Raw genomic sequence first — 26,809 nt, 5'->3', positions numbered from 1 at the left:
ACAAGCTCAGAACGACGTGCTCCGAGCTTGTAGATCTGCTGTTGCGTGATCTAGTAAAAACACAAGAAGTTAAAATATGGAGATTTCTGTCTGAACTCTATGATACTGTACGGACGCACACGCACGCACACACACACACACACACACACACGCACACACACACACACACACACACACACACACACACACACACACACACACACACACACACACTAATGCAGTCATGGAGTCATTTTAAACTGTGTCTTAATTGGGGATCTTATTAAATGAAAGGTCACGGTAGTAAATAAACACACACACACACACGCACACTGCTCAGATAACACACACACACACACACACACACTGCTCAGATAACACACACACACACACACACACACACACACAGCTCAGATAACACACACATGCGCACACACACGCACACGCACACACACACACACACACACACACACACACAATTTGTATAGCCTACTTTTTTCATTCATAAAAAAAAACATATATAAATCAAATTAATTGAAAACACGTCATTAAAAAACAACCCTCTGACGCCCTGATTTATGATGAATTCCTGTTCTGTTCTTTAACTACATAGAAGTGTCTATTTGTATGTCTCTATATGTTTTGATGAATTGAACAATGTGGACCCAGCTGTTGTAAACAAGTGTAATGCTTAATTGGGTCGTCCACTCACAGTTGACAGTCTCTGTATTGAGTTTGTGCTTGAAATGTACTGTAATTCTACAAACTGTTAATAAATATTTCAATCAATCAATCAATCCCTGCCGGACTCCCATCCACTGCTCACTAGCTTTTCCCACTGCGTGCCACAGTTTAGAATTCCTCGGACAAAACCAAAACGATGTAACTACTCACCGACACCAACACCAAGCCTGCTAGACCTTAAGGTAAAAGTCTATTCTCGGAGCTGGGAAGCGTCTCAGGTCCCCAGCTTCTCTCTCTCGGCATTTTCCGGGTTTTGCCTGCGCCGATCTAGTTGGATTCATTTTATTTAATGACTAAAGACTAAAAAAAAGTGCATTTTAGAGAGAAGCTGGGGAGCTGAGATGCTTCCCAGCTTCGAGAATAGACTTTTACCTTTAAGGTCTTAGCAGGCTTTGTGTCGGTGAGTATAGTTACGTCGTTGTGTTAAATTATTTTCGGGGAATTGTAAACCGTCGCACGCAGTGGGAAAAGCTGCTAGTGAGCAGTGGATGGGAGTCAGGGAGAGAGACTCTCTGTTAAGCACTGGACTGGACCAGCGCTACAACACAGTGTGTTGTTAAAAATAAAAACACACACTCTTCCCAGAACGACTGTCTTTAAAATGTCCCCAGAAAAAAACGTGTGCGCGCGTGTGTGTGCTTGTGTGTTGCCTGTTACTCACACAGACATCGGCAGCAGCAACACGAGCTGCACTTGTTGCTTCAACACCGTTGGTTGTTGTTGTTGTTACGCCGACAGTGGTTGTCCTATCTAATCCTGTAACCGACAGAGGGCGCTGTATCGCACGGTATAGCCTGTCCGTGACTGTATGTATGTGGTGGAGAGTTTCAAAGTATACTGTAGGCTTACAGTCCGCCCGGGGACCCCCAGGGGTCCGTGAGAGAGTTTAAAGGAACTGTAGATTATCTATGTTTTATTTAGTATGCACTGTTTCACGTACAACAGTAGCAATACAACAAGTATTAAACGTTCTGTATATATTCAAAGAATAATTGGCATAAAAATATTACAGGCCTATAGGGTACTTATAAATATTACAGGCCTATAGGGTACATATAAATATTACAGGCCTAAAGGGTACTTATAAATATTACAGGCCTAAAGGGTACTTATAAATATTACAGGCCTAAAGGGTACTTATAAATATTACAGGCCTAAAGGGTACTTATAAATATTACAGGCCTAAAGGGTACTTATAAATATTACAGGCCTAAAGGGTACTTATAAATATTACAGGCCTAAAGGGTACTTATAAATATTACAGGCCTAAAGGGTACTTATAAATATTACAGGCCTAAAGGGTACTTATAAATATTACAGGCCTATAGGGTACTTATAAATATTACAGGCCTAAAGGGTACTTATAAATATTACAGGCCTAAAGGGTACTTATAAATATTACAGGCCTAAAGGGTACTTATAAATATTACAGGCCTATAGGGTACTTATAAATATTACAGGCCTAAAGGGTACTTATAAATATTACAGGCCTAAAGGGTACTTATAAATATTACAGGCCTAAAGGGTACTTATAAATATTACAGGCCTATAGGGTACTTATAAATATTACAGGCCTAAAGGGTACTTATAAATATTACAGGCCTAAAGGGTACTTATAAATATTACAGGCCTATAGGGTACTTATAAATATTACAGGCCTATAGGGTACTTATAAATATTACAGGCCTATAGGGTACTTATAAATATTACAGGCCTAAAGGGTACTTATAAATATTACAGGCCTAAAGGGTACTTATAAATATTACAGGCCTAAAGGGTACTTATAAATATTACAGGCCTAAAGGGTACTTATAAATATTACAGGCCTAAAGGGTACTTATAAATATTACAGGCCTAAAGGGTACTTATAAATATTACAGGCCTAAAGGGTACTTATAAATATTACAGGCCTAAAGGGTACTTATAAATATTACAGGCCTAAAGGGTACTTAAACATATTACAGGCCTAAAGGGTACTTATAAATATTACAGGCCTAAAGGGTACTTATAAATATTACAGGCCTAAAGGGTACTTATAAATATTACAGGCCTAAAGGGTACTTGTAAATATTACAGGCCTATAGGGTACTTATAAATATTACAGGCCTAAAGGGTACTTATAAATATTACAGGCCTAAAGGGTACTTATAAATATTACAGGCCTAAAGGGTACTTATAAATATTACAGGCCTAAAGGGTACTTATAAATATTACAGGCCTAAAGGGTACTTATAAATATTACAGGCCTATAGGGTACTTATAAATATTACAGGCCTAAAGGGTACTTATAAATATTACAGGCCTAAAGGGTACTTATAAATATTACAGGCCTAAAGGGTACTTGTAAATATTACAGGCCTAAAGGGTACTTATAAATATTACAGGCCTATAGGGTACTTATAAATATTACAGGCCTAAAGGGTACTTATAAATATTACAGGCCTAAAGGGTACTTATAAATATTACAGGCCTAAAGGGTACTTATAAATATTACAGGCCTAAAGGGTACTTATAAATATTACAGGCCTAAAGGGTACTTATAAATATTACAGGCCTAAAGGGTACTTGTAAATATTACAGGCCTAAAGGGTACTTGTAAATATTACAGGCCTATAGGGTACATAAAAATACTGAAAGTAAAATAATATTTTTTGTAATAATCCAAATAGCTGATCTACAAGGTTGTAGATTGACTAAATAGCCAAAGTATGATTCATTCATTCATTGGTTATCACTGGTTCCCAAACGGTTTCATGTCAAGGACCCCCAAATTGACACAAATTAGCCCAGGGACCCCCATTAGAAGAGATATGCCAGGGACCCCCATTAGAAGAGATATGCCAGGGACCCCCATTAGAAGAGATATGCCAGGGACCCCCATTAGAAGAGATATGCCAGGGACCCCCATTAGAAGAGATATGCCAGGGACCCCCATTAGAAGAGATATGCCAGGGACCCCCATTAGAAGAGATATGCCAGGGACCCCCATTTGAAGAGATATTCCAGGGACCCCCATTAGAAGAGACATGCCAGGGACCCCCATTTGAAGAGATATGCCAGGGACCCCCATTTAATGGCATTTATATCTCTGGGACCCCCAATTTATATTGTAAAATCAATGTTAATTTAACTCTTGAGAGTGAGAGTAAATTAACTCTGAGAGTGTACAAATGGAACCATGACATTTTGGTTCCATTTGTACACTCATGAGTTACAGATAAAGGGTCCATTTGGTTCCTAACTATCATTTAACTATAGGGTCTGGGGACCCCCTGGAACTCCCTCAAGGACCCCTGGGGGTCCCCGGACCTCCTTGAACTCCCTCAAGGACCCCTGGGGGTCCCCGGACTGGGGTATGGTTTTGTGTTTTGATGTTTGTTTATATGTTTTTACAACAGGGACTCATGACAGAAAAATAAACCCAACAGCAGCAACAGCGCCCCACAGGTCTCCGTTTCGTACGTAACAGCACGCCGGGCACTGCATGGATTAACAGCAGTTATGCCGTAACCGGTGATGTGTGTTGAACGGTTTACCTTACTGTTGTCGTGGTGACGTTGATGTTGTCCGTTTGTTGTTAGATCTCCTCTCCTCTCCTCTCCTCTCCTCCTCCTGACTCCTGTAAAACACCACCTCCTCTCCTCTCCTCCACAAATGACGTCATCTAACGGGATAACAGGAGGACTATTAAAGCGACAGGAAGGTCCAGGTGTCTGTCTACTGTAGTGTAAACCAGTGTAAACCAAAACCAGTGTAAACCAGTGTAAACCAAAACCAGTGTAAACCAGTGTAAATTTAAGGCAACCCAACAACGGAAAGATGCCAGTGAGGGACATGGTGTTAACTGAAGCTCTTTATTTTGATTGATTGATTGTTTGATTGAAGTATTTAGTAACAGTTTGCAGAATTACAGTATACACTTCAAGCACAAACTCAATACAAAGACTGTTAACTGTGAGTGGACGACCCAATAAAGCATTACACTTGTTTACAAGAGGGTCCACCATGTTCAATTCATCATAACATTTAGAGTCAGTGAGGGGGAAAAATAACCTGACGCTGCCAGATGAGGGCGGTATTGCGGAAACATATTCCCCAACACAACACTCATCTGGGATCTCTGACGGAGTTGAGCCCTGAGTCAGATCTGCTTCGTACCGAACCAATCAGCGTGAGCTAAAGGCGGGATGCGGATGTGACGGTATATAGACACGTCGATATGATTGGTTGTGTTTGCACGCCCACACGGTGATAGACAGACGCTCCCATCCAATCATCTACCATGTATCTTGAAAAAAAGGAACAGCCCCGTCATCGAATTTGCTTCCGCGATCCCAGATCCAAATAAGCTGTGAAACAAATTTGTGTAGCAAGCTTTTTGGATCTGGCAGCGTCAGGTTAGGGGAAAAAGGGGTGGGTGGTGGATCTTTCCAACGCGTGCTGTTATATCAGGTCTCAGTGCTTTTAAAAGGTTTTATTTTCATGCAGCAGGATATGGATATAGCATAACATAAAGCCACGTTTGTAACTGCAAAGTGAACAATAAACTTGTGAAATAAACCCCAAGTGACCAACCTGAGCACGCTGGCTATGGGCCAGGCTACCCGCCCTTCTAGACCAGAAAGCACGCTGGCTGGGCCAGGCTACCCGCCCCTCTAGACCAGAAAGCACGCTGGCTGGGCCAGGCTACCCGCCCCTCTAGACCAGAAAGCACGCTGGCTGGGCCAGGCTACCCGCCCCTCTAGACCAGAAAGCACGCAGGCTGGGCCAGGCTACCCGCCCCTCTAGACCAGAAAGCACGCAGGCTGGGCCAGGCTATCCGCCCCTCTAGACCAGAAAGCACGCTGGCTGGGCCAGGCTACCCGCCCCTCTAGACCAGAAAGCACGCTGGCTGGGCCAGGCTACCGTACCCGCCCCTCTAGACCAGAAAGCACGCTTGCTGGGCCAGGCTACCTGCCCCTCTAGACCAGAAAGCATGCTGGCTGGGCCAGGCTGCCCTACCCGCCCCTCTAGACCAGAAAGCACGCTGTCTGGGCCAGGCTACCCTACCCGCCCCTCTAGACCAGAAAGCACGCTGTCTGCAGGGACAACGATGACGTTGGAAGATGCAGATGCAAAATATAAACAATACATCACCATAAAAAACGTTATACTAGATAGGGTAATTCATACAGTATATAAACTCAATACAGTATATAAATTCAATACAGTATATAAACTCAATACAGTATGTGAACTCAATACAGTATATAAACTCAATACAGTATGTGAACTCAATACAGTATATAAACTCAATACAGTTTAAACTGACGTTAGCTTTTGTTTCACGTTGTCTTTTATTGTACATGTTGTTCTTTCCTCGGTGGAAAGCATCTTTATTCTCCTGAGATTCAAGACGACAACCTGGATAAAAACTCATTCAAACAAATATAATCATTAAAACAAATAGAATCATTAAAACAAATAGAATCATTAAAACAAATAGAATCATTTAAACAAATAGAATCATTTAAACAAATAGAATCATTCATGTCATAATAGAACATAATATTTCTGTTGAGGATTCTGAAGCAGTTCACGCAGGATAATTATATTACCCAGACATAATTTAGAAACGATAATTAATCCACTTAATCTTGCTCACGTAGGTTTATCGAATAATCAAAATATATTATTTTGTTTTTTTTCCAAATTAAAATACTTTAATGCTTCCAGGTGTGGCTTTCCAAAGTGTGAAGCCATCTAACCCAGCTCTTTTAATGGCTTTTAGCTTTTACCCATTTTTGGGTCACCAGGAAATCTATAGAATGAAGTGTTGCCTGTCCTGGACTTGCATTTTGGTGCTGCACAGCCAACCGTTGTGACTATTGTGAAAAGACGCATTAGATGTGCCCAAGTAAAGCTCATAACATTGCATCTGAACTGCAATCTGACTGTATTATGACTTGATCATACTTCATAATTGTCATTTCTGTTTCCTCTGTCCATTCCTAACCCAAATGACCAACGTTCAGTGGCAAGTGCATTACTTTAATGTTGTACATGAATCCATTTTTGAGGTACCTCTACTTGAGTAAAACATTGTACTTAGTACTCCACTAAAATTATTTGCATTATTAAATCAGTAGTAACTTAATTTTCACGCCCCTACAGGCTGCACGGTGGGCCCCGAAATTTGGCCTTGTGCACCGGCCATAGGTCCTGTGGTTCGTGCACACAAAACTTGATAAATGTAATAATAATAATAATAAATGTAATAATAATAATAATAACAAACAGTACAGCACCACAGAAGATATAACAACATTTAAAAACATTACATTACATCATCAATATGTTGGAAAAAAAACTTCAGGTCAGAAGATTTAGGGAAAAGTTGTTGAATCTGTGTTTGGATCTGGATTTGACAGACCACTGAGTCCGTGTTTGGATTTGACAGACCACTGAGTCCGTGTTTGGATTTGACAGACCACTGAGTCCGTGTTTGGATTTGACAGACCACTGAATCCGTGTTTGGATTTGACAGACCACTGAGTCCGTGTTTGGATTTGACAGACCACTGAGTCCGTGTTTGGATTTGACAGACCACTGAGTCCGTGTTTGGATTTGACAGACCACTGAGTCCGTGTTTGGATTTGACAGACCACTGAGTCCGTGTTTGGATTTGACAGACCACTGAGTCCGTGTTTGGATTTGACAGACCACTGAGTCCGTGTTTGGATTTGACAGACCACTGAGTCCGTGTTTGGATTTGACAGACCACTGAGTCCGTGTTTGGATTTGACATAATGAAATAATTAAAGTACTTAATCTGTACATTTGGATGTTATTACAATGCACGGTTTCTCAACAGTGACTCTGAGAGTGTAACCGAATGGACCCTTACAGGTCTGTAACTCTGAGAGTGTAACCGAATGGACCCTTACAGGTCTGTAACTCTGAGAGTGTAACCGAATAGACCCTCACAGGTCAGACAGACGTTTCCAACGGTCCGTTTGGACCCTAGGTGGTCCCCGGGCCGCGCGTTGAGCACCAGCGTCATCACTCTGATGGGGGGGAGGGGCCCCAGTGGGCGGGGCCGTCAACGATAGGCCTCGCCCCTGCCACAGTGCTATTGGTGGGCTTGGAGCGGGAGGAGGAGCGGCTCCGCCCCCCAGCCTCTGCGGTGACCACGATGCTGGGAATGCGACCAATCGTGGCTCTCCGGGCGTGGCCATCTGCGATGATGTCACCGTTCTGCGTACGACAAGAGGAAGAAACAATAGGAAGTACTTTATGCTTAACACCATTTAGTCTTAGTTTGAGTCACCAGAGCTTAGCTTTCATTTAGTTTCAATTTAGTCTTAGTTTGAGTCATCATAGCTTAGCTTTCATTTAGTTTACATTTATTCTCCAATAAGGGACTTTCTCTCCCATTGTTTATATTGTTTTAGTTTCCAAGATGGCCGCAGCGCCAGGACACTGGGCTGTGTTCACACATCCAAGACACCTGTCTTGTGTCTGTGTTTAATGGTGTCTGTGTTTAAAGGTGTCTGTGTTTAATGGTGTCTGTGTTTAATGGTGTCTGTGTTTAATGGATGTTCAATGCATTTCCAATGGAAGCCCATGTGGTTTGACCAAACACTTTCTTTGATTGGGCAGTAAGGGCATATGCCGACCCCGCCCACTCACCTCCGCCCCACCCCCTCCTGGTGCTGCGGCCATCTTGGATCCTAAACACAATATAAACAATGTGAGGGGGGGTGCGGGGCCGAGAGGAGAGGGGCGGGGCCGAGAGGAGAGGGGCGGGGCCGAGAGGGGAGGGGCGGGGCCAAGAGGAGAGGGGCGGGGCCGAGAGGAGAGAGGCGGGGCCGAGAGGGGAGGGGCGGGGCCGAGAGGAGAGGGGCCGAGAGGAGAGGGGCCGAGAGGAGAGGGGCGGGGCCGAGAGGGGAGGGGCGGGGCCGAGAGGGGCGGGGCCGGGAGGGGCGGGGCCGAGAGGAGAGGGGCGGGGCAGAGAGGAGAGGGGCGGGGCCGAGAAAGGCCATTTAGTTTTCATCAGTGAAAAAAGGTCGACAAACATTTGTCTTCATTTGTTTAGTCGATGAAATCAACAGGAATCTCACCGTAGCCGCCGGGGCCCCGCCCCCCAAGGCCCCGCCCCCCAAGGCCACGCCCCCCAAGGCCACGCCCCCCAAGGCCACGCCTCCAGCCAGGGGGACGTCCGAGTCGAAGATCCCCGAGTCGTGGTGGTTCCTTAGCCAATCGGAGGCCTTGAAGCTGTTGGAGGAGGAGGAGCTTATCTTGAAGTCGGTCGTCGTCTCGGCTGTGTCGCTGCCGCCGATGTCACATGACACCTGGCGGGAGGCGGGGCGCGAGCCGGTGCTGGAGAGGTCGGCCTCGGTGTCGGTCCATCCCTGGAGAGTACACACGCACGCACACGCGCACACGCACACACACGCACGCACGCACGCACGCACGCACGCACGCACGCACGCACGCACGCACGCACGCACGCACGCACGCACGCACGCACGCACGCACGCACGCACACACACACACACACACACACACACACACACACACACACACACACACACACACACACACACACACACACACACACACACACACACACACACACACACACACACACACACACACACACACACACACACACACACACACACACACACACACACACACACACACACACACACACACACACATTGACCTTCAGAAAAAAGCCCAGAGAAAAGCTAACAGTTTTCAACATCTACAAGTGAACACGTGCAGAGACATTATTCCCCAGCATGGCGTACCGATTCGCTGTCGGAGGCCGAGGAGAGGCGGGCCTTCCCGCCGGCGCTGGAGCGGCGGTATCGCGCACTGACGTCCGACGTCTGGCTGGACACGGTGGAGCGGCGCGTCGACACGAAGCTGCTTCCTGCCGAGCGAAGGTCACGAGGATGCACGCACAGCAGGACACCAAGGTACGGGATGTACTTAGCCAGCGCTATCCTGGAGGGGGGACCGTTAACACCGTTACACCACAGGATGTAGGGACGGTTAACACCGTATGTAGGGATCGTTAACACCGCTACACCACAGGATGTAGGGGCGGTTAACACCGTTACACCACAGGATGTAGGGACAGTTAACACCGTTACACCACAGGATGTAGGGACGGTTAACACAGTTACACCAATACCAGTAGTTGGGAACCTCTGGCGTAGATGATGGGGTTGTGGGTAATGTAGTTCACCTGTACTTGGGGTGTGTGATGGCGTAGATGATGGGGTTGTGTATCGCTGAGGCTTTGGCGATGACAGCCGGAACGGAGTTCATGTACGGAGTCAGCATGTCTGCATACCTACGACACAATGCACCATGGGACTTAGAGTTCATTACAACACAACACAATGCACCATGGGACTTAGAGTTCATTACAACACAATGCACCATGGGACTTAGAGTTCATTACAACACAACACAATGCACCATGGGACTTAGAGTTCATTACAACTACAACACAATGCACCATGGGATGAAAATAAGTTTCAGGGTCAGCATTAGGGGTCAGGGGTCAGGTTTAGGGTCAGATCTCACCCTGCGAACGCAGTGAGGGCGACAGCGGAGTAGGGCGACCAAGACACCACGTAGAGCAGGATGACGATCAGGGCGATCTTGGCCATCTTCCACTCGTTCTGCAGCCGATGGAACGTCTTCACCGACTCCCTGGAGGAGACCACACCCGCTACCGCCCTGAAGACACACCCACTGAGGTTAGTACCGCCTCCCTGGAGGAGACCACACCCGCTACCGCCCTGAAGACACACCCACTGAGGTTAGTACCGCCTCCCTGGAGGAGACCACACCCGCTACCGCCCTGAAGACACACCCACTGAGGTTAGTACCGCCTCCCTGGAGGAGACCACACCCCCTACCGCCCTGAAGACACACCCACTGAGGTTAGTACCGCCTCCCTGGAGGAGACCACACCCCCTACCGCCCTGAAGACACACCCACTGAGGTTAGTACCGCCTCCCTGGAGGAGACCACACCCACTGAGGTTAGTACCGCCTCCCTGGAGGAGACCACACCCACTGAGGTTAGTACCGCCTCCCTGGAGGAGACCACACCCCCTACCGCCCTGAAGACACACCCACTGAGGTTAGTACCGCCTCCCTGGAGGAGACCACACCCACTGAGGTTAGTACCGCCTCCCTGGAGGAGACCACACCCACTGAGGTTAGTACCGCCTCCCTGGAGGAGACCACACCCCCTACCGCCCTGAAGACACACCCACTGAGGTTAGTACCGCCTCCCTGGAGGAGACCACACCCACTGAGGTCAGTACCGCCTCCCTGGAGGAGACCACACCCCCTACCGCCCTGAAGACACACCCACTGAGGTTAGTACCGCCTCCCTGGAGGAGACCACACCCCCTACCGCCCTGAAGACACACCCACTGAGGTTAGTACCGCCTCCCTGGAGGAGACCACACCCACTGAGGTTAGTACCCCCTCCCTGGAGGAGACCACACCCACTGAGGTTAGTACCGCCTCCCTGGAGGAGACCACACCCACTGAGGTTAGTACCGCCTCCCTGGAGGAGACCACACCCCCTACCGCCCTGAAGACACACCCACTGAGGTTAGTACCGCCTCCCTGGAGGAGACCACACCCACTGAGGTCAGTACCGCCTCCCTGGAGGAGACCACACCCCCTACCACCCTGAAGACACACCCACTGAGGTTAGTACTGCCTCCCTGGAGGAGACCACACCCACTGAGGTCAGTACCGCCTCCCTGGAGGAGACCACACCCCCTACCGCCATGAAGACACACCCACTGAGGTTAGTACCGCCTCCCTGGAGGAGACCACACCCCCTACCACCCTGAAGACACACCCACTGAGGTTAGTACCGCCTCCCTGGAGGAGACCACACCCCCTACCGCCCTGAAGACACACCCACTGAGGTTAGTACCGCCTCCCTGGAGGAGACCACACCCCCTACCGCCCTGAAGACACACCCACTGAGGTTAGTACCGCCTCCCTGGAGACCACACCCACTGAGGTTAGTACCGTCTCCCTGGAGGAGACCACACCCACTGAGGTCAGTACCGCCTCCCTGGAGACCACACCCCCTACCGCCCTGAAGACACACCCACTGAGGTCAGTACCGCCTCCCTGGAGGAGACCACACCCACTGAGGTTAGTACCGCCTCCCTGGAGGGGACCACACCCCCTACCGCCCTGAAGACACACCCACTGAGGTTAGTACCGCCTCCCTGGAGGAGACCACACCCCCTACCGCCCTGAAGACACACCCACTGAGGTTAGTACCGCCTCCCTGGAGACCACACCCACTGAGGTTAGTACCGCCTCCCTGGAGGAGACCACACCCACTGAGGTCAGTACCGCCTCCCTGGAGACCACACCCCCTACCGCCCTGAAGACACACCCACTGAGGTCAGTACCGCCTCCCTGGAGGAGACCACACCCCCTACCGCCCTGAAGACACACCCACTGAGGTCAGTACCGCCTCCCTGGAGGAGACCACACCCACTGAGGTTAGTACCGCCTCCCTGGAGGAGACCACACCCCCTACCACCCTGAAGACACACCCACTGAGGTCAGTACCGCCTCAAAGGAGGAGACCACACCCACTGAGGTTAGTACCGCCTCCCTGGAGGAGACCACACCCCCTACCGCCCTGAAGACACACCCACTGAGATTAGTACCGCCTCCCTGGAGGAGACCACACCCACTGAGGTTAGTACCGCCTCCCTGGAGACCACACCCCCTACCGCCCTGAAGACACACCCACTGAGGTCAGTACCGTACTAAAGATGTTAGCGTAGCAGTAGATGATGATAACGTACTGGTTGGTAGATCTGATAGCGGTAAAGATGTTAGCGTAGCAGTAGATGATGATAACGTACTGGTTGGTAGATCTGATAGCGGTAAAGATGTTAGCGTAGCAGTAGATGATGATAACGTACTGGTTGGTAGATCTGATAGCGGTAAAGATGTTAGCGTAGCAGTAGATGATGACCGCCAGAGGGATGAAGAAGACGAAGATGAAGAGCAGGAGGGTGTACGCCCTGACCGACGGGGTGAACGTCATGTAGTCCCACGAACAGGAAGTCAGGAGGCCCTCTGGGATGTACGCACCTATCAGGCGAGAGAGGGGAGGTCATGTGACACAGTGCACCTATCAGGAGAGAGAGGGGAGGTCATGTGACACTATGCACCTATCAGGAGAGAGAGGGGAGGTCATGTGACACTATGCACCTATCAGGAGAGAGAGGTCATGTGACACTATGCACCTATCAGGAGAGAGAGGAGGTCATGTGACACTATGTACCTATACATATATTATGCTGTATAGAGCGTCGCAGTCCCGCCCCCTTTCATGACAACGCTAAGAATGTTACAGTGGAATATCTATATAATGAAACTAAACTAAGTGTGTGTGTGTGTGTGCGTGTGCGTGCGTGCGTGTCTGTGTGTGCGTGCGTGCATGTGCGTGCGTGTGCGTGTGTGCGTGAGCGTGTGCGTGCGTGCGTGTGTGCGTGCGTGTGTGCGTGCGCGCGTGCGTGCGTGCGTGTGTGCGTGCGTGCGCGTGTGCGCGTGCATGCGTGCGTGTGTGTGTGCGTGCGTGCGTGTGTGCGTGTGTGTGTGTGTGTGTGTGCGTGCGTGCGACTCACTCCAGCCAAAGAAGGGGGGCAGGCTCCAGCCCAGAGCGTAGGCCCAGGCTCCTCCCAGGACCACGCCCGCCCGTCTCCGTGACAACAGGCCGATGGAGGCCAGCGGCCGCGTGATGACCAGGAAGCGGTCCACAGCGATGACCATCAGAGTGACCATGGAGGTGATGCCGAACAGAGCCCCACAGAACGCATACAGCTCACACGCTGCACGCACACACACACACGCACGCACACACACACACACACACACACACGCACGCACGCACACACACACACGTGCACGCACGCACGCACGCACGCCCACACGCACACACGCACGCACACACATACACACACTGTTAGATCGCACTTTTGTAGACTTAGATACCATTTGATTGATTTGTCGACAATCAAAGAAGTCTTCAAAATATGAAAATAGGTAATTAATTCATTCATTCATTAATGAATCTCAATGAAACAGAGAAGGTCGGAATTTAACTAAATTAAACTGAAAAAGCACTTCATTAAAGGTTGATGAATAATTCCTCTTATACAACTTTTATTGTACAGTAAAATAAAGTCCTTGGTATAGTATATGTTTTAAATATATGATGGAAAGATTAAGTAAATGCACAAAAGAATCAAAAGCAATCAATCAATCAATCAATCAATCAACCAATCAATCAATCAATCAATCAATCAACCAACCAACCAACAGGGGGGTGGGGGGGGGGGGGCGTGGTCGTACCTTTCTCCCCAAAGATCCACCTCCTGTACATGGAGGTGGTGAAGAACACTGGAGCCTGAGTCACACACATCAGGAGGTCTGTGACCGCCAGGTTGATGATGAACATGTTGGGAGGGGTCCGCAGACTACGGCTCCTAGGGAGAGAGACATTCACTTTACATTAGAGAGAGAGAGAGAGAGAGAGAGAGAGAGAGAGGTTGATTATGAACATGTTGGGAGGGGTCCTGAGACTACGGCTCCTAGGGAGAGAGACATTCACTTTACATTAGAGAGAGAGAGAGAGAGAGGTTGATTATGAACATGTTGGGAGGGGTCCGCAGACTACGGCTCCTAGGGAGAGGGACATTCACTTTACATTAGAGAGAGAGAGAGAGAGGGAGAGGTTGATTATGAACATGTTGGGAGGGGTCCGCAGACTACGGCTCCTAGGGAGAGGGACATTCACTTTACATTAGAGAGAGAGAGAGAGAGGTTGATGATGAACATGTTGGGAGGGGTCCGCAGACTACGGCTCCTAGGGAGAGAGACATTCACTTTACATTAGAGAGAGAGAGAGAGAGGTTGATTATGAACATGTTGGGAGGGGTCCTGAGACTACGGCTCCTAGGGAGAGAGACATTCACTTTACATTAGAGAGAGAGAGAGAGAGAGAGAGGTTGATTATGAACATGTTGGGAGGGGTCCGCAGACTACGGCTCCTAGGGAGAGAGACATTCACTTTACATTAGAGAGAGAGGTTGATTATGAACATGTTGGGAGGGGTCCGCAGACTACGGCTCCTAGGGAGAGAGACATTCACTTTACATTAGAGAGAGAGAGAGAGAGAGGTTGATTATGAATATGTTGGGAGGGGTCCGCAGACTACGGCTCCTAGGGAGAGAGAGACATTCACTTTACATTAGAGAGAGAGAGAGAGAGAGGTTGATGATGAACATGTTGGGAGGGGTCCGCAGACTACGGCTCCTAGGGAGAGAGAGACATTCACTTTACATTAGAGAGAGAGAGAGAGAGGTTGATTATGAACATGTTGGGAGGGGTCCTGAGACTACGGCTCCTAGGGAGAGGGACATTCACTTTACATTAGAGAGAGAGAGAGAGAGAGGTTGATGATGAACATGTTGGGAGGGGTCCTGAGACTACGGCTCCTAGGGAGAGAGACATTCACTTTACATTAGAGAGAGAGAGAGAGAGAGAGAGAGAGAGAGAGAGAGGTTGATTATGAACATGTTGGGAGGGGTCCTGAGACTACGGCTCCTAGGGAGAGAGAGAGAGAGAGAGAGAGAGAGAGAGAGAGAGGTTGATTATGAACATGTTGGAAGGGGTCCTCAGACTACGACTCCTAGGGAGAGAGAGAGAGAGAGAGAGAGAGAGAGAGATTCACTTTACATTGGTAGATGGTAGTAACAGTAGTTATCTTTACCTGCTATAACCATCAGGTTTCCCACCATCCACCAGGGGGCTGTGTTTAATAATAATAATGAATTGCATTTTTATAGCGCTTTTCCAAGTGCTCAAAGCGCTTTACAATGGTTCATTCATTCATACATTGGGAGGTGAAGCGGCGAACAGTCGACGCCAGCGTCCTCACTTCTCACCCCCAATCCAACCCTTGATGCTGAGTGTCAAGCAGGGAGGCACTGGGTCCCATTATTTAGAGTCTTTGGTATGACCCGGCCGGGGATCGAACCCCGACCTCCCAGTCTCAGGGCGGACACTCTAACCACAAGGCCACTGAGCTGGTATACCTGCTAAACGCGTAGATAACCAGCAGGTTTCCCACCATCCACCGGGGGGCCGTGTTTACCTGCTAAAGGCGTAGATAACCAGCAGGTTTCCCACCATCCACTAGGGGGCCGTGTTTACCTGCTAAAGGCGTAGATAACCAGCAGGTTTCCCACCATCCACCGGGGGGCCGTGTTTACCTGCTAAAGGCGTAGATAACCAGCAGGTTTCCCACCATACACTAGGGGGCCGTGTTTACCTGCTAAAGGCGTAGATAACCAGCAGGTTTCCCACCATCCACCAGGGGGCCGTGTTTACCTGCTAAAGGCGTAGATAACCAGCAGGTTTCCCACCATCCACCAGGGGGCCGTGTTTACCTGCTAAACGCGTAGATAACCAGCAGGTTTCCCACCATCCACCAGGGGGCGGTGTTTACCTGCTAAACACGTAGATAACCATCAGGTTTCCCACCATCCACCAGGGGGCGGTGTTTACCTGCTAAACGCGTAGATAACCATCAGGTTTCCCACCATCCACCAGGGGGCGGTGTTTACCTGCTAAACGCGTAGATAACCATCAGATTTCCCACCATCCACCAGGGGGCGGTGTTTACCTGCTAAACGCGTAGATAACCAGCAGGTTTCCCACCATCCACCAGGGGGCCGTGTTTACCTGCTAAACGCGTAGATAACCAGCAGGTTTCCGACCACGCCGGTGATTCCGATGGCCAGGATGACGGAGCCGATGGTGTAGTGGGCGTGGTCAGGGACGTCCACCGTGGGGAAGGGGTGGGGCACTTCCTGCTGCACAGACATCGCCGTCGCCGCCTGGAGGACACGCGTGGAATTACGCTCCGGTCAATTTAACCGATTTACAATTTACAATGTAGTCATTTATTATTCTGATATATTACTACTATTACTACTACTAATACTACTACTATTACCACTACTAATACACACATACACACACATACACGTGCGTATACGTAGCTTACACTATAAGCTTATACAATAAACAACAGAAAGACAAATACATTGAAGTGAATTGTAAATGTGAGTCTCATACTGTAGAAAATGAATTAAATCCGCACTTCCAGTGGAGTGAGAGTCTTTATTCATAAAGAATGTGCTCCACAATGTGCTTGACAAACGCGTCTGTCTGTCTGGTATATGACTGTCTGTCTGTCTGGTATATGACTGTCTGTCTGTCTGTCTGGTATATGACTGTCTGTCTGTCTGGTATATGACTGTCTGTCTGTCTGTCTGTCTGGTATATGACTGTCTGTCTGTCTGGTATATGACTGTCTGTCTGTCTGGTATATGACTGTCTGTCTGTCTGGTATATGACTGTCTGTCTGTCTGGTATATGACTGTCTGTCTGTCTGGTATATGACTGTCTGTCTGTCTGTCTGGTATATGACTGTCTGTCTGTCTGGTATATGACTGTCTGTCTGGTATATGACTGTCTGTCTGTCTGGTATATGACTGTCTGTCTGTCTGGTATATGACTGTCTGTCTGTCTGGTATATGACTGTCTGTCTGTCTGGTATATGACTGTCTGTCTGTCTGGTATATGACTGTCTGTCTGTCTGTCTGTCTGTCTGGTATATGACTGTCTGTCTGGTATATGACTGTCTGTCTGTCTGGTATATGACTGTCTGTCTGTCTGGTATATGACTGTCTGTCTGTCTGGTATATGACTGTCTGTCTGTCTGGTATATGACTGTCTGTCTGGTATATGACTGTCTGTCTGTCTGGTATATGACTGTCTGTCTGTCTGGTATATGACTGTCTGTCTGTCTGGTATATGACTGTCTGTCTGTCTGGTATATGACTGTCTGTCTGTCTGGTATATGACTGTCTGTCTGTCTGGTATATGACTGTCTGTCTGGTATATGACTGTCTGTCTGTCTGGTATATGACTGTCTGTCTGTCTGGTATATGACTGTCTGTCTGTCTGGTATATGACTGTCTGTCTGTCTGGTATATGACTGTCTGTCTGGTATATGACTGTCTGTCTGTCTGTCTGGTATATGACTGTCTGTCTGTCTGTCTGGTATATGACTGTCTGTCTGTCTGGTATATGACTGTCTGTCTGTCTGGTATATGACTGTCTGTCTGTCTGGTATATGACTGTCTGTCTGGTATATGACTGTCTGTCTGTCTGGTATATGACTGTCTGTCTGTCTGTCTGGTATATGACTGTCTGTCTGGTATATGACTGTCTGTCTGTCTGGTATATGACTGTCTGTCTGTCTGGTATATGACTGTCTGTCTGTCTGGTATATGACTGTCTGTCTGTCTGGTATATGACTGTCTGTCTGTCTGTCTGGTATATGACTGTCTGTCTGTCTGGTATATGACTGTCTGTCTGTCTGGTATATGACTGTCTGTCTGTCTGGTATATGACTGTCTGTCTGTCTGGTATATGACTGTCTGTCTGGTATATGACTGACTGTCTGTCTGGTATATGACTGTCTGTCTGTCTGGTATATGACTGTCTGTCTGTCTGGTATATGACTGTCTGTCTGTCTGGTATATGACTGTCTGTCTGTCTGTCTGGTATATGACTGTCTGTCTGTCTGGTATATGACTGTCTGTCTGTCTGGTATATGACTGTCTGTCTGTCTGGTATATGACTGTCTGTCTGTCTGTCTGGTATATGTCTGTCTGTCTGTCTGTCTGGTATATGACTGTCTGTCTGTCTGGTATATGTCTGTCTGTCTGTCTGTCTGGTATATGACTGTCTGTCTGTCTGGTATATGACTGTCTGTCTGTCTGGTATATGACTGTCTGTCTGTCTGGTATATGACTGTCTGTCTGTCTGGTATATGACTGTCTGTCTGTCTGGTATATGACTGTCTGTCTGTCTGTCTGGTATATGACTGTCTGTCTGTCTGGTATATGACTGTCTGTCTGTCTGGTATATGACTGTCTGTCTGGTGTATGACTGACTGTCTGTCTGGTATATGACTGTCTGTCTGTCTGGTATATGACTGTCTGTCTGTCTGGTATATGACTGTCTGTCTGTCTGGTATATGACTGTCTGTCTGTCTGGTATATGACTGTCTGTCTGTCTGTCTGGTATATGACTGTCTGTCTGTCTGGTATATGACTGTCTGTCTGTCTGGTATATGACTGTCTGTCTGTCTGGTATATGACTGTCTGTCTGTCTGTCTGCTATATGACTGTCTGTCTGTCTGTCTGGTATATGTCTGTCTGTCTGTCTGTCTGTCTGTCTGGTATATGACTGTCTGTCTGTCTGGTATATGTCTGTCTGTCTGTCTGGTATATGACTGTCTGTCTGTCTGGTATATGACTGTCTGTCTGTCTGGTATATGACTGTCTGTCTGTCTGGTATATGACTGTCTGTCTGTCTGGTATATGACTGTCTGTCTGTCTGTCTGGTATATGACTGTCTGTCTGTCTGGTATATGACTGTCTGTCTGTCTGTCTGGTATATGACTGTCTGTCTGCCTGTCATATGACTGTCTGTCTGTCTGTCTGGTATATGACTGTCTGTCTGTATGTCTGGTATATGACTGTCTGTCTGGTATATGACTGACTGTCTGTCTGTCTGGTATATGACTGTCTGTCTGTCTGGTATATGACTGTCTGTCTGTCTGGTATATGACTGTCTGTCTGTCTGGTATATGACTGTCTGTCTGTCTGGTATATGACTGTCTGTCTGACTGTCTGGTATATGACTGTCTGTCTGTCTGGTATATGACTGTCTGTCTGTCTGTCTGTCTGGTATATGACTGTCTGTCTGTCTGGTATATGACTGTCTGTCTGTCTGGTATATGACTGTCTGTCTGGTATATGACTGACTGTCTGTCTGGTATATGACTGTCTGTCTGTCTGGTATATGACTGTCTGTCTGGTATATGACTGTCTGTCTGTCTGTCTGGTATATGACTGTCTGTCTGTCTGTCTGGTATATGACTGTCTGTCTGTCTGGTATATGACTGTCTGTCTGTCTGGTATATGACTGTCTGTCTGTCTGGTATATGACTGTCTGTCTGTCTGTCTGGTATATGTCTGTCTGTCTGTCTGTCTGGTATATGACTGTCTGTCTGTCTGGTATATGACTGTCTGTCTGTCTGTCTGGTATATGACTGTCTGTCTGTCTGGTATATGACTGTCTGTCTGTCTGGTATATGACTGTCTGTCTGGTGTATGACTGACTGTCTGTCTGGTATATGACTGTCTGTCTGTCTGGTATATGACTGTCTGTCTGTCTGGTATATGACTGTCTGTCTGTCTGGTATATGACTGTCTGTCTGTCTGGTATATGACTGTCTGTCTGTCTGGTATATGACTGTCTGTCTGTCTGGTATATGACTGTCTGTCTGTCTGGTATATGACTGTCTGTCTGTCTGTCTGGTATATGACTGTCTGTCTGTCTGTCTGGTATATGTCTGTCTGTCTGTCTGTCTGTCTGGTATATGACTGTCTGTCTGTCTGGTATATGTCTGTCTGTCTGTCTGGTATATGACTGTCTGTCTGTCTGGTATATGACTGTCTGTCTGTCTGGTATATGACTGTCTGTCTGTCTGGTATATGACTGTCTGTCTGTCTGGTATATGACTGTCTGTCTGTCTGTCTGGTATATGACTGTCTGTCTGTCTGGTATATGACTGTCTGTCTGTCTGTCTGGTATATGACTGTCTGTCTGCCTGTCATATGACTGTCTGTCTGTCTGTCTGGTATATGACTGTCTGTCTGTATGTCTGGTATATGACTGTCTGTCTGTCTGTCTGGTATATGACTGACTGTCTGTCTGTCTGGTATATGACTGTCTGTCTGTCTGGTATATGACTGTCTGTCTGTCTGGTATATGACTGTCTGTCTGTTATATGACTGTCTGTCTGTCTGGTATATGACTGTCTGTCTGACTGTCTGGTATATGACTGTCTGTCTGTCTGGTATATGACTGTCTGTCTGTCTGTCTGGTATATGACTGTCTGTCTGTCTGGTATATGACTGTCTGTCTGTCTGGTATATGACTGTCTGTCTGGTATATGACTGACTGTCTGTCTGGTATATGACTGTCTGTCTGTCTGGTATATGACTGTCTGTCTGGTATATGACTGTCTGTCTGTCTGTCTGGTATATGACTGTCTGTCTGTCTGTCTGGTATATGACTGTCTGTCTGTCTGGTATATGACTGTCTGTCTGTCTGGTATATGACTGTCTGTCTGTCTGGTATATGACTGTCTGTCTGTCTGTCTGGTATATGTCTGTCTGTCTGTCTGTCTGGTATATGACTGTCTGTCTGTCTGGTATATGTCTGTCTGTCTGTCTGGTATATGACTGTCTGTCTGTCTGGTATATGACTGTCTGTCTGTCTGGTATATGACTGTCTGTCTGTCTGGTATATGACTGTCTGTCTGTCTGGTATATGACTGTCTGTCTGTCTGTCTGGTATATGACTGTCTGTCTGTCTGGTATATGACTGTCTGTCTGTCTGTCTGGTATATGACTGTCTGTCTGTCTGTCTGTCTGGTATATGACTGTCTGTCTGTCTGTCTGGTATATGACTGTCTGTCTGTATGTCTGGTATATGACTGTCTGTCTGTCTGTCTGGTATATGACTGACTGTCTGTCTGGTATATGACTGTCTGTCTGTCTGGTATACAATTTACAATTTAGGCATTTAGCAGACGCTCTTAATCCAGAGCGACTTACATTAAGCAAGAACAAAAAGCATGGGAATACATCACATAAAGACATTTATCATGAAACATGCGTAGCTAAGAAAGTAACAGTGGTATATGACTGTCTGTCTGTCTGGTATATGACTGTCTGTCTGTCTGTCTGGTATATGACTGTCTGTCTGTCTGGTATATGACTGTCTGTCTGTCTGTCTGGTATATGACTGTCTGTCTGTCTGGTATATGACTGTCTGTCTGTCTGGTATATGACTGTCTGTCTGGTGTATGACTGACTGTCTGTCTGGTATATGACTGTCTGTCTGTCTGGTATATGACTGTCTGTCTGTCTGGTATATGACTGTCTGTCTGTCTGGTATATGACTGTCTGTCTGTCTGGTATATGACTGTCTGTCTGTCTGTCTGGTATATGACTGTCTGTCTGTCTGGTATATGACTGTCTGTCTGTCTGGTATATGACTGTCTGTCTGTCTGTCTGGTATATGACTGTCTGTCTGTCTGTCTGGTATATGTCTGTCTGTCTGTCTGTCTGTCTGGTATATGACTGTCTGTCTGTCTGGTATATGTCTGTCTGTCTGTCTGGTATATGACTGTCTGTCTGTCTGGTATATGACTGTCTGTCTGTCTGGTATATGACTGTCTGTCTGTCTGGTATATGACTGTCTGTCTGTCTGGTATATGACTGTCTGTCTGTCTGTCTGGTATATGACTGTCTGTCTGTCTGGTATATGACTGTCTGTCTGTCTGTCTGCCTGTCATATGACTGTCTGTCTGTCTGTCTGGTATATGACTGTCTGTCTGTATGTCTGGTATATGACTGTCTGTCTGTCTGTCTGGTATATGACTGACTGTCTGTCTGTCTGGTATATGACTGTCTGTCTGTCTGGTATATGACTGTCTGTCTGTCTGGTATATGACTGTCTGTCTGTCTGGTATATGACTGTCTGTCTGTCTGGTATATGACTGTCTGTCTGACTGTCTGGTATATGACTGTCTGTCTGTCTGGTATATGACTGTCTGTCTGTCTGTCTGGTATATGACTGTCTGTCTGTCTGGTATATGACTGTCTGTCTGTCTGGTATATGACTGTCTGTCTGGTATATGACTGACTGTCTGTCTGGTATATGACTGTCTGTCTGTCTGGTATATGACTGTCTGTCTGGTATATGACTGTCTGTCTGTCTGTCTGGTATATGACTGTCTGTCTGTCTGTCTGGTATATGACTGTCTGTCTGTCTGGTATATGACTGTCTGTCTGTCTGGTATATGACTGTCTGTCTGTCTGGTATATGACTGTCTGTCTGTCTGTCTGGTATATGTCTGTCTGTCTGTCTGGTATATGACTGTCTGTCTGTCTGGTATATGTCTGTCTGTCTGTCTGGTATATGACTGTCTGTCTGTCTGGTATATGACTGTCTGTCTGTCTGGTATATGACTGTCTGTCTGTCTGGTATATGACTGTCTGTCTGTCTGGTATATGACTGTCTGTCTGTCTGTCTGGTATATGACTGTCTGTCTGTCTGGTATATGACTGTCTGTCTGTCTGTCTGGTATATGACTGTCTGTCTGTCTGTCTGTCTGGTATATGACTGTCTGTCTGTCTGTCTGGTATATGACTGTCTGTCTGTATGTCTGGTATATGACTGTCTGTCTGTCTGTCTGGTATATGACTGACTGTCTGTCTGGTATATGACTGTCTGTCTGTCTGGTATACAATTTACAATTTAGGCATTTAGCAGACGCTCTTAATCCAGAGCGACTTACATTAAGCAAGAACAAAAAGCATGGGAATACATCACATAAAGACATTTATCATGAAACATGCGTAGCTAAGAAAGTAACAGTGGTATATGACTGTCTGTCTGTCTGGTATATGACTGTCTGTCTGTCTGTCTGGTATATGACTGTCTGTCTGTCTGTCTGGTATATGACTGTCTGTCTGACTGTCTGGTATATGACTGTCTGTCTGTCTGGTATATGACTGTCTGTCTGTCTGTCTGGTATATGACTGTCTGTCTGTCTGGTATATGACTGTCTGTCTGTCTGTCTGGTATATGACTGTCTGTCTGACTGTCTGGTATATGACTGTCTGTCTGTCTGGTATATGACTGTCTGTCTGTCTGTCTGGTATATGACTGTCTGTCTGACTGTCTGGTATATGACTGTCTGTCTGTCTGTCTGGTATATGACTGTCTGTCTGGTATATGACTGTCTGTCTGTCTGGTATATGACTGTCTGTCTGTCTGTCTGGTATATGACTGTCTGTCTGTCTGTCTGGTATATGACTGTCTGTCTGTCTGTCTGGTATATGACTGTCTGTCTGACTGTCTGGTATATGACTGTCTGTCTGTCTGGTATATGACTGTCTGTCTGTCTGTCTGGTATATGACTGTCTGTCTGACTGTCTGGTATATGACTGTCTGTCTGTCTGTCTGGTATATGACTGTCTGTCTGTCTGTCTGGTATATGACTGTCTGTCTGTCTGGTATATGACTGTCTGTCTGTCTGTCTGTCTGGTATATGACTGTCTGTCTGTCTGGTATATGACTGTCTGTCTGGTATATGACTGTCTGTCTGGTATATGACTGTCTGTCTGTCTGGTATATGACTGTCTGTCTGTCTGTCTGGTATATGACTGTCTGTCTGTCTGGTATATGACTGTCTGTCTGGTATATGACTGTCTGTCTGGTATATGACTGTCTGTCTGTCTGTCTGGTATATGACTGTCTGTCTGTCTGGTATATGACTGTCTGTCTGTCTGTCTGGTATATGACTGTCTGTCTGTCTGGTATATGACTGTCTGTCTGTCTGTCTGGTATATGACTGTCTGTCTGTCTGGTATATGACTGTCTGTCTGTCTGTCTGGTATATGACTGTCTGTCTGTCTGTCTGGTATATGACTGTCTGTCTGTCTGGTATATGACTGTCTGTCTGTCTGTCTGGTATATGACTGTCTGTCTGTCTGTCTGGTATATGACTGTCTGTCTGTCTGTCTGGTATATGTCTGTCTGTCTGTCTGGTATATGACTGTCTGTCTGTCTGTCTGGTATATGACTGTCTGTCTGTCTGTCTGGTATATGTCTGTCTGTCTGTCTGGTATATGACTGTCTGTCTGTCTGTCTGGTATATGACTGTCTGTCTGTCTGTCTGGTATATGACTGTCTGTCTGTCTGTCTGGTATATGACTGTCTGTCTGTCTGGTATATGACTGTCTGTCTGTCTGTCTGGTATATGTCTGTCTGTCTGTCTGGTATATGACTGTCTGTCTGTCTGGTATATGACTGCTGCTGCAGAGCACATTCTTAATGAATAAAGACTCTTGCTCGACTGGAAGTCGCACATTTAATTCATTTTCTATTATGTCCTTTTGGAATCTGCACCAAGCACACGCCTGGAACTATATAAAACTGTCCCCTGAAGAGTCTCATACTGTAGACATCCTGTTGTCATATAGAACTACATATCTGTCATAAAGAACTACATAACTGTCATGTAGAACTACATATCTGTCATATAGAACTACATATTTGCCTCCCCCTGGCCAGCCGGGGCGCCTGATGGAGGGGAAAGGAACTGGTTGGAATAACGTGTTCCTTCCACGCGCTACGTCCAACCAGGGAAACTCCCCCCTGTCAGGTGTAAAGGAGCAACTTGGACACTTGCAGGCATGAAGGAAGCATGAGTTCAAGTCCGTTGCTCTCCCCTTGTCCCCCATATATGGGGACTAGGTTGCTCTCCCCTTGTCCCCCATATATGGGGACTAGGTTGCTCTCCCCTTGTCCCCCATATATGGGGACTAGGTTGCTCTCCCCTTGTCCCCCATATATGGGGACTAGGTTGCTCTCCCCTTGTCCCCCATATATGGGGACTAGGTTGCTCTCCCCTTGTCCCCCATATATGGGGACTAGGTTGCTCTCCCCTTGTCCCCCATATATGGGGACTAGGATGGTCTCCCCTTGTCCCCCATATATGGGGACTAGGTTGGCGGAGGGTGTGTAGAGCCCAGGATCACATTAGATGATTGACACAGGGGTGAAAAATGAGTTACAAAATCGTGGGATAGAAAAGAAAGAAAAAATAACTACATATCTGTCATATAGAACTACATATCTGTCATGTAGAACTACATATATGTCATGTAGAACTACATATATGTCATGTAGAACTACATATCTGTCATATAGAACTACATATCTGTCATGTAGAACTACATATATGTCATGTAGAACTACATATCTGTCATATAGAACTACATATCTGTCATGTAGAACTACATATATGTCATTTAGAACTACATATCTGTCATATAGAACTACATATCTGTCATGTAGAACTACATATATGTCATTTAGAACTACATATCTGTCATATAGAACTACATATCTGTCATGTAGAACTGTCACCTCATAATTCCACATTAACCCAAATGCTAGAGGATTTAAACTCCAATCAAGTAGTACTTCCATGATTATGATTGGTTTAAACATCCTGTAACACGTCCAGTCAAGGACAGGCTACGGTTCTGTTGCATAACTGTAATAATCATCATAATCACAAAGAGCTGTGATGGATAATGGATGACCTTTGACCTCTTAACGTACGGCTAATCACCCACCACTAGCCTTAATTGCTCCTTACATTCAAACTGACACCTTCTCTGAGCTCTTTGTCATGTTCATGTTTCTGTGTGCGCGTTGCGTACTATTACTACTACTAGTACTACTAGTAGTAGTAAGTAACCCCCAATCCAATACACCCCCTGGACATGACGCTAGTATGTCGCAGGGACTTACCCCCAATCCAACCCTTGATGCTGAGTGTCAAGCAGGGAGGCACTGGGTCCCATTTAGTTACGTTTAGTTTCATGTTTCTGTGCGCGCGTTGCGTACTATTACTATTAGTACTACTAGTAGTCATTGCTAGTTCTTACAGGTGAGACGGGTTTGTTTGTTATGAATTAGTGTTTGTTATGATTCAGTGTTTGTTATGAATTAGTGTTTGTTATGACACCAAACCAGATTGAACACAGTGTTAGGGTCAAACCAGATTGAACACAGTGTTAGGGTCAAACCAGATTGAACACAGTGTTTGTTATGACACCAAACCAGATTGAACACAGTGTTAGGGTCAAACCAGATTGAACACAGTGTTAGGGTGGTTAGGGTAGTGTTAGAACACCGTGTTTTAGGGTCATTAGTGTCTGAATTAGTCAAAGACATGAAACTAAAACCAACACATTCTGCTACCTGGTGTCTGTTTACCCTTTATG

General features: G+C 46.7%; 1 protein-coding gene across 1 annotated transcript in view; it reads right to left on the bottom strand.

Annotated features, from left to right (window-relative positions):
• Positions 1–7,764: 7,764 nt before the first annotated feature.
• The window catches only part of LOC308328302 (melanopsin-A-like), a gene marked incomplete at both ends in the record, with an annotated part of 20,158 nt that continues 1,113 nt past the window's right edge, over positions 7,765–26,809 (bottom strand). Inside the window, 9 exons of the mRNA XM_080782070.1 lie at positions 7,765–7,959; positions 8,826–9,116; positions 9,522–9,720; positions 9,965–10,072; positions 10,309–10,464; positions 12,647–12,878; positions 13,415–13,618; positions 14,142–14,275; positions 16,536–16,690. Of these exons, the coding sequence (XP_080638196.1) occupies positions 7,765–7,959; positions 8,826–9,116; positions 9,522–9,720; positions 9,965–10,072; positions 10,309–10,464; positions 12,647–12,878; positions 13,415–13,618; positions 14,142–14,275; positions 16,536–16,690 (1,674 nt within the window). The remainder of the gene's footprint in view (positions 7,960–8,825; positions 9,117–9,521; positions 9,721–9,964; positions 10,073–10,308; positions 10,465–12,646; positions 12,879–13,414; positions 13,619–14,141; positions 14,276–16,535; positions 16,691–26,809) is intronic.

Source organism: Protomyctophum bolini, assembly GCF_963924005.1.
Source record: "Protomyctophum bolini genome assembly, chromosome: 14".
In the NCBI taxonomy this organism is placed as follows: Eukaryota; Metazoa; Chordata; class Actinopteri; order Myctophiformes; family Myctophidae; genus Protomyctophum; species Protomyctophum bolini.
The sequence above is the reverse complement of the archived record's forward strand: the minus strand, read 5'-3'. Positions and strand labels throughout refer to the sequence as shown.